At 47.1% G+C, this 12,357-nt stretch overlaps 1 protein-coding gene across 2 annotated transcripts in view; it reads left to right on the top strand.

Annotated features, from left to right (window-relative positions):
* LOC120980527 (lysozyme C-like) overlaps positions 1-12,357 on the top strand; it is a 347,707-nt gene that overhangs the window by 316,512 nt on the left and 18,838 nt on the right. The window contains exon 1 of one of the 2 annotated variants that reach the window (XM_040409694.1): positions 11,681-11,852. The exons of the other annotated variant lie outside the window; for it this stretch is intronic. Coding sequence (XP_040265628.1) covers positions 11,711-11,852 — 142 coding nt within the window. The 5' untranslated portion in view covers positions 11,681-11,710. Of the gene's footprint in view, positions 1-11,680; positions 11,853-12,357 lie in introns of those variants that run through there. 2 annotated transcript variants of the gene reach the window in all.

Here is a 12,357-nt window from a genome sequence, read left to right as displayed (position 1 = left end):
GCTGCACAAAACACAGAGACACAAGACATCAACAACACATCACGGTATTAGAACTTATGACTGGAAGGGTGGCGCTTACAAGAAGATGGAAATCACAGGAGGCTGCAACAGCAAAGCATGACTGAAGCAACCTACTGAGCCATGCCAAAGTGAGAGGCTTTATAGGCCAAAGCGGCCACACCCAACGGTAAGACACACCCAGTGACATCACACACACTGGGAAGGGAGTTAACCCTTCCAGCACCACAGGAAAGGGAAAACACCAACTTAAAGGGAAAGTGTCCAACACAACAAACACACTGTGGTTGTTGCCGCAGGCAACGACATGGGTGGCAACCGTGTCCTGGGAGTCAGCCCCAAGGCCGAGACACTGCCACCACATGTACACAAAGACAAACGTTGCCACGGGCAACCACAGTGCAGGAAAGGTGTCCGTGCACACCACACACTACACAGAGTGCACACAGACAAACGACAGTGCATACATACACGCACACAAACTCCAAAGGGACCGCACACATACCTGTTGTCCACGGCAACCGCACTTGAGGCAAACAACATCAAGCCTCAAGCTGCGGTTGAAACAACAACCCAAACCGCGGGCAACTATATGCGGCTCCCAAGGAGTCACGGCCAAAACCGTGGCCGTGACACTCCCACCCCTCAAAGCCCCCCCCACCAAAAAAAAAAAAAAACACGTGAGGGACTCACACAAGGGGATGGGAGAAGGGGACGTCCACTCTCAGACACGGTTCCCAAAAAGTCGCTGTCAGCTGCATCCTCTCCCAGCACACAACTCAGCCAGTCCGACAAGGCCTGCAGCCTGCACCAGCGACACAGGGGGGAGAACCACAGAGAGATGAACGAGAGGACTCTCCACACACGTCCCCACTCCAGTCGCTGCCAGGAGACACTCCTAACCAGCACGCAGCCGGACCACATACGGAGTGCTGCCAGCAAACGACCAGAGATGGGAACATCGAGAGGGACGAGGGATCACCAACACGGACACGGAAGGTAAGGTGGGGGGGAATAAGCCACCAACCGTGCCGTTAACGGTGATCCCCCCGGAACGCTCTCCCTCCGGAGAACGCGCATGCAGACCACAAGAGGATGGCACTGCATGCTGCACCCTCTTTTGAAGGTATGCACCCGCACACCAAACAAACACACCGGTGCCATTAAATCAGGGGGACGCCACACGAGGCAACGGAGAAGGGATGGCGGGGAAACGCCACTCACCGCGCCGTCAGAGGTGAAACCCCCAGAACGCTCTCCCTCCGAAGAGCGCGCATGTACCCCTTCCGCAGACGGCGGTACATGCTTCACCCTCTGTCGAGGGCCGGATACTCCCACCCCTCAAAGCCCCTCCCAACAACAAAAGGGGAAGGTTGGTGAGGCACAAAAACAATGGGAGGGTGGGAGGGGAATGACAAACAAGGAGACACCAACACGGACACGGTGAGAAAGGAATGGCGGGGAATGCCACTCACCGCGCCGTAACCGGTGATACCCCTATAACGCTCTCTCCCGGGGAACGCGCATGCACCCCATCCGTAGATGGCGGTACATGCTGCCCCCTCTTTCGAGGGAACCTCCAAGCAAGGAGCCGCTCCGGTCATACTGTCACGGCTGAGGATGGGGGATATCCTCAGCCGTGCGGTGATGGAAGATGTCCAGTCGCTACTCGCCAGGAACACAGAATCAGGGAGCAGGTCACCTCCTGTTGCGTCCCTAACGCTGACCCTGTCTCCTACCTGCATGGGCCGACCTTGATGGTAGGAGGACCCATGCGCAGGAACCTCGGATCCCTGACTTACCCTCCGACCGGTCCCTGGGCTAAGGAGCAGGGTAAGACAACCCACTCCTCCTAGGCACGGAGGAGCAGGAGTCTCACTGGCCAAGCAGCATGAAGAAAGGAGTACATAAATAGGACTATGGATAAGACAGGTGAACCAAACAGTTCCACACAAACCTGTCTCAGCCTTGCTGACTGGAACCCGTGCTAAGGAAAGGCTGTCCACACAGACAAAGGTAAACAGCACACACATGAAGACACACAGGGACCAGGACATCCATAGCTGCACAAAACACAGAGACACAAGACATCAACAACACATCACGGTATTAGAACTTATGACTGGAAGGGTGGCCCTTACAAGAAGATGAAAATCACAGGAGGCTGCAACAGCAAAGCATGACTGAAGCAACCTACTGAGCCATGCCAAAGTGAGAGGCTTTATAGGCCAAAGAGGCCACACCCAGCGGTCAGACACACCCAGTGACATCACACACACTGGGAAGGGAGTTAACCCTTCCAGCACCACAGGAAAGGGAAAACACCAACTTAAAGGGAAAGTGTCCAACACAACAAACACACTGTGGTTGTTGCCACAGGCAATGACATGGGTGGCAACCGTGTCCTGGGAGTCAGCCCCAAGGCCGAGACACTGCCACCACATGTACACAACGACAAACGTTGCCACGGGCAACCACAGTGCAGGAAAGGTGTCCGTGCACACCACACACTACACAGAGTGCACACAGACAAACGACAGTGCATACATACACGCACACAAACTCCAAAGGGACCGCACACATACCTGTTGTCCGCGGCAACCGCACTTGAGGCAAACGACATCAAGCCTCAAGCTGCGGTTAAAACAACAACCCAAACCGCGGGCAACTGTATGCGGCTCCCAAGGCGTCATGGCCAAAACCGTGGCCGTGACATCCGTATGTGTTTTGCGGATCCACGGATCTATGGATCGGATCCGCAAAACACATACGGACGTCTGAATGGAGCCTTACAGGGGGGTGATCAATGACAGGGGGGTGATCACCCCATATAGACTCCCTGATCACCCCCCTGTCATTGATCACCCCCCTGTTATTGATCACCTTCCTATAAGGCTCCATTCAGACGTCCATATGTTTTTTACGGATCCACGGATACATGGATCGGATCCGCAAAACACATACGGACGTCTGAATTGAGCCTTACAGGGGGTGGTGATTAATGACAGGGGGGTGATCACCCCATATAGACTCCCAGATCACCCCCCTGTCATTGATCACCCCCCTGTAAGGCTCCATTCAGACGTCCATATATTTTTTACGTATCCATGGATACATGGATCGGATTCGCAAAACACATACGGACGTCTGAATGGAGCCTTACAGGGGGGTGATAATCCCATATAGACTCCCTGATCACCCCCCTGTCATTGATCACCCCCTTGTAAGGCTGGCTCCATTCAGAGGTGCGTATGTGTTTTGCGGATCCACGGATCCGCAAAACACATACGGACGTCTGAATGGAGCCTTACAGGGGGGTGCTCAATGACAGGGGGGTGATCAATGACAGGGGGGTGATCAGGGAGTCTATATGGGGTGATCACCCCCCTGTAAGGCTCCATTCAGACGTCCGTATGTGTTTTGCGGATCCGATCCATGTATCCGTGGATCCGTAAAAAACATATGGACGTCTGAATGGAGCCTTTCAGGGGGGTGATCAATGACAGGGGGGTGATCACCCCATATACACTCCCTGATCGCCCCCCTGTCATTGATCACCCCCCTGTAAGGCTCCATTCAGACATTTTTTTGGCCCAACTTAGCGGAAATTGTTTTTTTGTTTTTTTCTTACCAAGTCTCATATTCCACTAACTTGTGTCAAAAAAGAAAATCTCACATGAACTCACCATACCCCTCACGGAATCCAAATGCGTAAATTTTTTTAGACATTTATATTCCAGACTTCTTCTCACGCTTTAGGGCCCCTAAAATGCCAGGGCAGTATAAATACCCCACATGTAACTCCATTTCGGAAAGAAGACACCCCAAGGTATTCCGTGAGGGGCATATTGAGTCCATGAAAGATTGAAATTTTTGTTCCAAGTTAGCGGAAAGGGAGACTTTGTGAGAAAAAACAAAAAAAAATCAATTTCCGCTAACTTGTGCCAAAAAAAAAAAATACTATGAACTCGCCATGCCCCTCATTGAATACCTTGGGGTGTCTTCTTTCCAAAATTGGGTCACATGTGGGGTATTTATACTGCCTTGGAATTTTAGGGGCCCTAAAGCGTGAGAAGAAGTCTGGGATCCAAATGTCTAAAAATGCCCTCCTAAAAGGAATTTGGGCCCCTTTGCGCATCTAGGCTGCAAAAAAGTGTCACACATGTGGTATCTCCGTACTCAGGAGAAGTTGGGCAATGTGTTTTGGGGTGTCATTTTACATATACCCATGCTGGGTGAGATAAATATCTTGGTCAAATGCCAACTTTGTATAAAAAAATGGGAAAAGTTGTCTTTTGCCGAGATATTTCTCTCACCCAGCATGGGTATATGTAAAATGACACCCCAAAACACATTGCCCAACTTCTCCTGAGTACGGTGATACCAGATGTGTGACACTTTTTTGCAGCCTAGGTGGGCAAAGGGGCCCACCTTCCAAAGAGCACCTTTAGGATTTCACAGGTCATTTTTTACACATTTTGATTTCAAACTACTTCCCACACATTAGGGCCCCTAAATTGCCAGGGCAGTATAACTACCCCACAAGTGACCCCATTTTGGAAAGAAGACACCCTAAGGTATTTTGTGATGGGCATAGTGAGTTCATGGAAGTTTTTATTTTTTGTCACAAGTTAGCGGAAAATGATGATTTTTTTTTTCTTACAAAGTCTCATATTCCACTAACTTGTAACAAAAAATAAAAACTTCCATGAACTCACTATGCCCATCACAAAATACCTTAGGGTGTCTTCTTTCCAAAATGGGGTCACTTGTGGGGTAGTTATACTGCCCTGGCAATTTAGGGGCCCTAATGTGTTGGAAGTAGTTTGAATTCAAAATGTGTAAAAAATGCCCTGTGAAATCCGAAAGGTGCTCTTTGGAATGTGGGCCCATTTGCCCACCTAGGCTGAAAAAAAGTGTCACACATCTGGTATCACCGTACTCAGGAGAAGTTGGGCAATGTGTTTTGGGGTGTCATTTTACATATACCCATGCTGGGTGAGATAAATATCTCGGCAAAAGACAACTTTTCCCATTTTTTTTATACAAAGTTGGCAATTGACCGAGATATTTCTCTCACCCAGCATGGGTATATGTAAAATGACACCCCAAAACAAATTGCCCAACTTCTCCTGAGTACGGCGATACCAGATGTGTGACACTTTTTTGCAGCCTAGATGGGCAAAGGGGCCCACATTCCAAAGAGCACCTTTAGGATTTCACAGGTAATTTTTTACACATTTTGATTTCAAACTACTTCCCACACATTAGGGCCCCTAAATTGCCAGGGCAGTATAACTACCCCACAAGTGACCCCATTTTGGAAAGAAGACACCCCAAGGTATTTCGTGATGGGCATAGTGAGTTCATGGAAGTCTTTATTTTTTGTCACAAGTTAGTGGAATATGAGACTTTCTAAGGAAAAGAAAAAAAATCATCATGTTCCGCTAACTTGTGACAAAAAATAAAAAGTTATATGAACTCACTATGCCCATCAGCGAATACCTTAGGGTGTCTACTTTCCGAAATGGGGTCATTTGTGGGGGTTTTCTACTGTCTGGGCATTGTAGAACCTCAGGAAACATGACAGGTGCTGTCACGACTGTGACTGATCCAGACAGGTCTGGGAGGAGAAGGTCGCAGCGACTTGCTACTCGCGATAGCTTGTGAGTTTGCTCCGTGGTTCAGGGTATGTCATCTGGGTTTTGCCTTGTGAACCTTTTTGTCCTGACTGGGAGTTTGTAGGCATCCTTCTCAGGTGAGTCCTGTCTGCCACTCCCAGCTACTATATTAGTTTCAGTTTCACTTGCAGTCATTGCCAGATATAGTCCTTACTTCCAGTGCTACTCTGACCTTGGAAGGAGATCATTTGATGGTGTTGCTGTGGAGCTCTAGTCCGGCGTGGACTGTCGTGTTTGGGATCGCCATCTCTGCTCGTGACTGGATAAGTCTATCTCTGCTGTTGTTTGTTTGTTGCTGTCTTCCCCTGTTGTTTTCCTAGACGTGAGTGATGGTGACTAGCGCTCCCATCGGCCTTTCCCCAGTCCAGACTTGTTAAGGCGACTGAGGGTTTAGGCATCCTGCTCGCCACACGGGTTCACACCCCGTCTAGGGTATCAGGGCAGACAGGTGCCAGCTTAGGGTTAGTCAGGGGTGGCCATTCTATTTCCCATCCGTAGATAAGGGTCCCCCTTCCCCTCGGTCTGGTGCGACACGACTGCTGCTGGGATAGCGGTCGTGACAGGTGCTCAGAAAGTCAGAGCTGCTTCAAAAAGCGGAAATTCACATTTTTGTACCATAGTTAGTAAACGCTATAGCTTTTACCCAAACCATTTTTTTTTTTACCCAAACATTTTTTTTTTTATCAAAGGCGCCATTTAGACCACCAGAACCGACGAGACACTAACTCAGAGGTTGCCCTACTACCTGGGTGTCCTGCCAGTGTGAAGTTATGGTGTTCTTTTAGTATCTCCAGTCGTAAATTTTCTGGCACAAACAGTTTACCCGAGGGGCAGGAGGCCGGGGCGTCCCCCTGAGCTTCCAACACCCTCCCCTCCAAACCTGAGTGTAATGCAGAGACCACCACCCCCTTTTGCAAAATGGGCTCTGGTACCTCAACATCACCCCCTCCAGGAAAACTTTGAGACAATGCATCCGCCTTAGTATTTTTTGCCCCCGGGCGATAGGTTATTACAAAATTAAACCTAGTAAAAAATAACGACCACCGAGCCTGTCTAGGGGTGAGACGTTTAGCAGACTCCAGATATAATAAGTTTTTGTGGTCAGTAATCACCGTGACGGGATGAACTGCCCCCTCCAAAAAATGACGCCACTCCTCAAAAGCCAACTTAATAGCCAAAAGTTCCCTGTTGCCAATATCATAGTTCCTTTCTGCAGTAGACAATTTCTTCAAAAAGAAAGCACACGGACGCCATTCCCCAGGGGACGGGCCCTGAGATAGCACCGCTCCCACCCCCACCTCTGATGCTTCAACCTCTACAATAAAAGGAAGCGAGACATCTAGCTGTACGAGAATAGGGGCCGAGGTGAATCTCTCCTTCAGAGATGCAAAGGCAGTTTTGGCTGCATGTGACCATTTGGAAAAATTGGATCCCTTTCGGGTCATGTCCGTCAGTGGTTTGACCACCAAGGAATAGTTCTTTATAAACTTTCTATAAAAATTGGCAAACCCCAGGAAGCGTTGCAATGCCTTCAGGTTCTCAGGCAGATCCCAGTCTATAATCGCCCGGACTTTCTCTGGATCCATGAGGAAGCCTGAATCTGACAACACATAATAAATTTAGAGAAAATTTATATATGAATGTTGTTTTTTTTTTTTAAATTTACAACTGAAAGTGAAAAATGACATTTTTTTGCCAAAAAAATCGGTAAATTTCGATTAATAACAAAAAAAGTAAAAATGTCAGCAGCAATGAAATACCACCAAATGAAAGCTCTATTAGTGAGAAGAAAAGGAGGTAAAATTCATTTGGGTGGTAAGTTGCATGACCGAGCAATAAACGGTGAAAGTAGTGTAGTGCAGAAGTGTAAAAAGTGGCCTGGTCATTAAGGGTGTTTAAGCTAGGGGGGCTGAGGTGGTTAAAGGGAGTCTGTCAGCACATTTACCCCTTTTTAACAGTTCCCATAGCACTGTAGCCGCAACACAGATTATTAAAACAGTACCTTTATATGCTTCAGTGGACTTGTAAAACTGCCAAAAACAAACTTTGATGCATAGGTAAATGAGGGCTCACAAGTGCCCAGGGGAGGCGTCCACCGCGTTGGCGCCCAGGCATCTCTGCCTCTTCGGCTCTTATCCCTGCCCAGCCTCTTCCTCTGCCCGCCCATCTGTTTTCTCTCCCCCTCAGCGAGATCCCGCGCCTATGCGCTGACTTCCTTGGCCGGGGCATGCGCACTGCGATGCCCATTGCTGGCACGGCATCGCAGTAGCTTATGCGCATGCGCAGGCTAACGGATCATACAGAGAGGTAAATTTATCTGTATGATCCGTTAGCCGGCGCATGCGCATAAGCTACTGCGATGCCGTACCTGCAATGGGCATCGCAGTGCGCATGCCCCGGCCAAGGAAGTCAGCGCGTAAGCACGGGATCTCGCTGAGGGGGAGAGAAAACAGATGGATGGGCAGAGGAAAAGGCTGGGCGGCGATAGGAGCCGAAGAGGCAGAGATGCCTGGGCACCAACGCGGTGGACTCTGCCCCTGGGCACTTGCGAGCCCTCATTTACATATGCATCAAAGTTCATTTTTGGTAGTTTTACAAGTCCACAAAAGCATATAAAGGTACCGTTTTAATCATCTGTGTTGCGGCTACAGCGCTATGGGAACTGTTAAAAAGGGGAAAATGTGCTGACAGACTCCCTTTAAAGTATTTATGTGTACATTAACGAGAATAATATTTCTGACCACAAAGGTGTCAGTGTGGATAAGGGGTCAATTTTGGGCAGCATAGCTGTCGAGGCCCTGTATTCATCTATCCCTCATAATGTGGGTCTCATGGCCGTTCAGTACTATCTGAGCATGAGAGGATGTCAGTATACCGAGCACAATCAGTTCATCTTAAAACTTTTGGAGTATCTGCTTACCCACAACTTTTTCTTGTTCTGTAATAGGCTCTACCACCAGCTCAGGGGCACAGCGATGGGCTGTTCTTGTGCGCCAACCTACGCAAATTTGCTCCTGGGCTGGTGGGAATCAACTATGGTCTTTGCAGACAATGTGTCGTCGGACCCCGCCCCCATAATCATGTGGGCGAGGTATATCGATGACATTTTTGTAATCTGGAACGGCACAAAATCCACTTTTTCTGATTTTGCGAATAGTCTGAATAATAACAGTATTGGGCTCAGATTTACCCATGAATCCAGTACTCTGCACCACCATCTTTAGGAAACCAACCTCGACAAACTCGGTTCTGCACTGGAGCAGTAGCCACCCTGTTCCCCTGAAGAGGGGTATCCCATATGGCCAATATCTGCGCCTTCGACGTAACTTCTCAGATGCAGCCGAGTTTAAAAAACAAGCAGACATCCTCAGGATTAGGTTCTCGGAGAGAGGATATCCTGACGATGTCCTGAGGATGGCCTATCGCAGGGCCATGTCAGCTGTACATACAGAATTATTGGTGCCTAGGGAGAAAAAAGTGGAAGACAGTAAAATTTGTCTAATTGCAACCTTTGATGGTACTGTTGATCGCACGAGAAAGATCCTTGAGAAACACTGGCCCATCCTACTTATGGACCCAGACATAAGGGAGGTCATACATGATTATCCGCAGATTACGTTCAGGAGGGGCAGCAGTCTCAAGGATCTTTTGGTGCACAGCCACTACGTGCCACCTGCCCAACCAGGAACATGGCTGGATCGCAGACCCATGGGCAGCTTTAAATGTAGTGGCTGTGTAGCCTGTAACATCATTCAACCAGGGAAGTCTTTCCTTAGCAATAATCTGCAACGTGCATTCCCAATTAAAGACTTCATCAATTGCCGCACCAAGGGGGTGATTTATAAAATCACCTGTGAGTGCGGCAAAGAGTACATTGGGAAGACAAAACGGGAATTACGTAGACGGCTGGGCGACCACCTCGGTGACATCGCCAATAAAAGGGACACGGCTGTGTCCAGGCATGTCCAAGAAAGTCACCGGGGTGACCCAAGATGTATTAAGGCCGTGGGCATTGAACATGTGAGGGCCCCTACAAGAGGAGGAGATTGGGATAGAGTTTCGTTGCAGCGTGAAGCACGCTGGACATTTATATTGCGAACGGTCTCACCTCTGGGCCTCAATGAGCAGCTCAATTTTAGCTGTTTCATTTTATATCTCCACACCACTGGGCCCCGAATAGAAAGGGACCTTTAACCAATGTTAATCCCTGCCATGACATATTTGCTAACACCCCCTCATAACTCCTCGACTAGTTGTTCCTGTTTTTGCCTAAAATGTCCAGATTTTAAGATCACCAATTATCTAAGAGCAGACTTAGCTCTCTGGTGCCCGTCTATGCTCCTTTCCAGGCATAAGGCTGCACATGTACGGGGGGCACCATATTCAAGTAATCTTTTCCCTGTGTGGAATTTATGCTAGAAATGCCATACTATATATACGCAAATTCCAACCAACACCTCCAATCTCATCTCATTGATTGGACTCCAGTTGGCTGACACCTCACTCCAATTAGCTCTTGGAGATGTCATTAGTTTAGGGGTTCACATACTTTTTCCACCTGCACTGTGAATGTTTACATAGTGTGTTCAATAAAAACATGGTAACATTTAATTCTTTGTGTGTTATTAGTTTAAGCAGACTGTGATTGTCTATTGTTGTGACTTAGATAAAGATCAGATCACATTTTATGACCAATTTGTGCAGAAATCCTTATCATTTCAAAGGGTTCACATACTTTTTCTTGCAACTGTATATCTATGCAAGGGGCTATTTTTCTAAAAGCTATTATTAAAAGTTAAGTTTTAATATCTTAAAAATTTGATCACTCATACCAGATATTTGACATTTTACTGCAGTAATAAACAGTGTTGCTATAAATATAGTATCGGCTCTGATAGCAGAGCAGTACCATATCTGTATGCCTCTCTGAGCATTTGCAGTGCCACTTTCTTGAAAATTTATATGACTAATGGAGACATCTGTGCATTGTATTTGGCTATCTCTCTCAGTCCCATAGACGTCAAATTGATCAGCAGCCTTCAGCTGCATTCACTCCATTTAAACTTGGGACATGAGACCCCTGACTTGTGATCAGAGGGGCCCCAGGTGTGGGGCCTGCAGTGATAAGTCACATCTCCAAAAGTAGCACCACTTGTCAAAAGAGAGTGGGTGGTAATGAAGCCTAGATCCAATGTCACATCAGGATGATTTTGGCGACAAAGAAGTTCTGCATTTGTGATCACACATGATAGAGTGGCTGTAATTAGCATGTTTGTAAAAAAGTTGAATCCCAGTCATTTAAAAGGTATCTAAACTTTTGTAAAACAAAGAAGGCAGATGGAGGCTCTGAGTACTGTATCTCTTTGGCTTTCATCATCTTTGCTTGCTGTTCGGGAGTGTGGTGCACGGATCCATAAAAAGTATATGGTGTCCATACTCTATACACTCGGCAGTCAGAGGTAAGCTGAGCAAGGCCAATGAAAGCCAAAGGCACAGCACTCAGAACAGCATTTCTGCTTTTCTTTTATAAAAGTATAGCTGCCCTTTATTAAATTAGATGCCATGACACTACTGAATAAATATTGAATAAAATGACTAGTTTTATACTAACTGCTAAAGGAATTCAGGGCTGTGCTTTAGTAATACTAGTGGGATATATATTCCAATACTGTACTGTTGAACAGTGATCAAATTAAAAAATACCAATTAATATAATATAAATAATTGCAAAATTAATAGAAAAAATAATTTTGCCATATTATTCAGTGATATAAGAAAGGAATTTCTCAACAAAATACCAAAAAATCACTTCACTATTGGATTAATAAAAATAAAAGTAGGTGCATGGGTAAATTCTATTTCACTCAGGAACTGGATGAACTGAAATTAATTATTTGTTTCTCTTGAGTAATATGAGTTTACTTTGGTCATGAAGGAGGAAGTTGTGAGTAACGCCTGTAATATAAAGGGCAGTGTATCTGACTGGCATACCTCAGTCTCTAAGCTTAGCTATGAAGTGGCAAATACATATCTTGGGAGGACTCCTTTTCCTACTTGCAATTGCAAGTGGAAAAAAGTATGGAAAATGCGAACTTGCTAAGATTCTGAAAAAGGGAGGACTTGGTGGCTTCAGAGGTTACAGTCTGGAAAATTGTAAGTATATTTGCATTGTGGAATTTTAACCTGTGCCCATCACAGTTCCACTACTTGGAGGGGGGGCATGGGTGCTGCATCAAATACCTTGTTGCTGCCGCTGCTCTCCGATACTCCAAACCTGTTGGCCCTCCACTGCTCTCCAGCAGCAGGCCTTGCACCAGAGTTTTGTGCCCCCATCCTCTGGTGCATTTTAAATTTTTTATAGAGATAACCCGCCCCCCACCAAAGCGTGCTTTCCCCAGTGCGCTTAAAACCGACTTTTCTGTACAAGTCAGCTGTGTACGGAGTATGGGCTGTACACTTTATGAAGGGGGCGCAGCGCATGGAGTATGGGGAGGAGCACACATTGATGCTCTTGCCTGGGCCCCCCAGAGGTTTACTAAACGCTTGCATAAGCACATGGGTACTCTGTAACCATGTGCTATTCCAGGATTAGCTGAGTGAAGCGGCTCCTGCCTGTGCCTGCTTCGCTAAGAGTCCTGCGTGTCAGCGTTTAGCTTTA

Source organism: Bufo bufo, chromosome 1 (genome assembly GCF_905171765.1).
Source record: "Bufo bufo chromosome 1, aBufBuf1.1, whole genome shotgun sequence".
Classification (NCBI taxonomy): Eukaryota; Metazoa; Chordata; class Amphibia; order Anura; family Bufonidae; genus Bufo; species Bufo bufo.
This window is presented reverse-complemented; position numbering and strand designations above follow the sequence as displayed.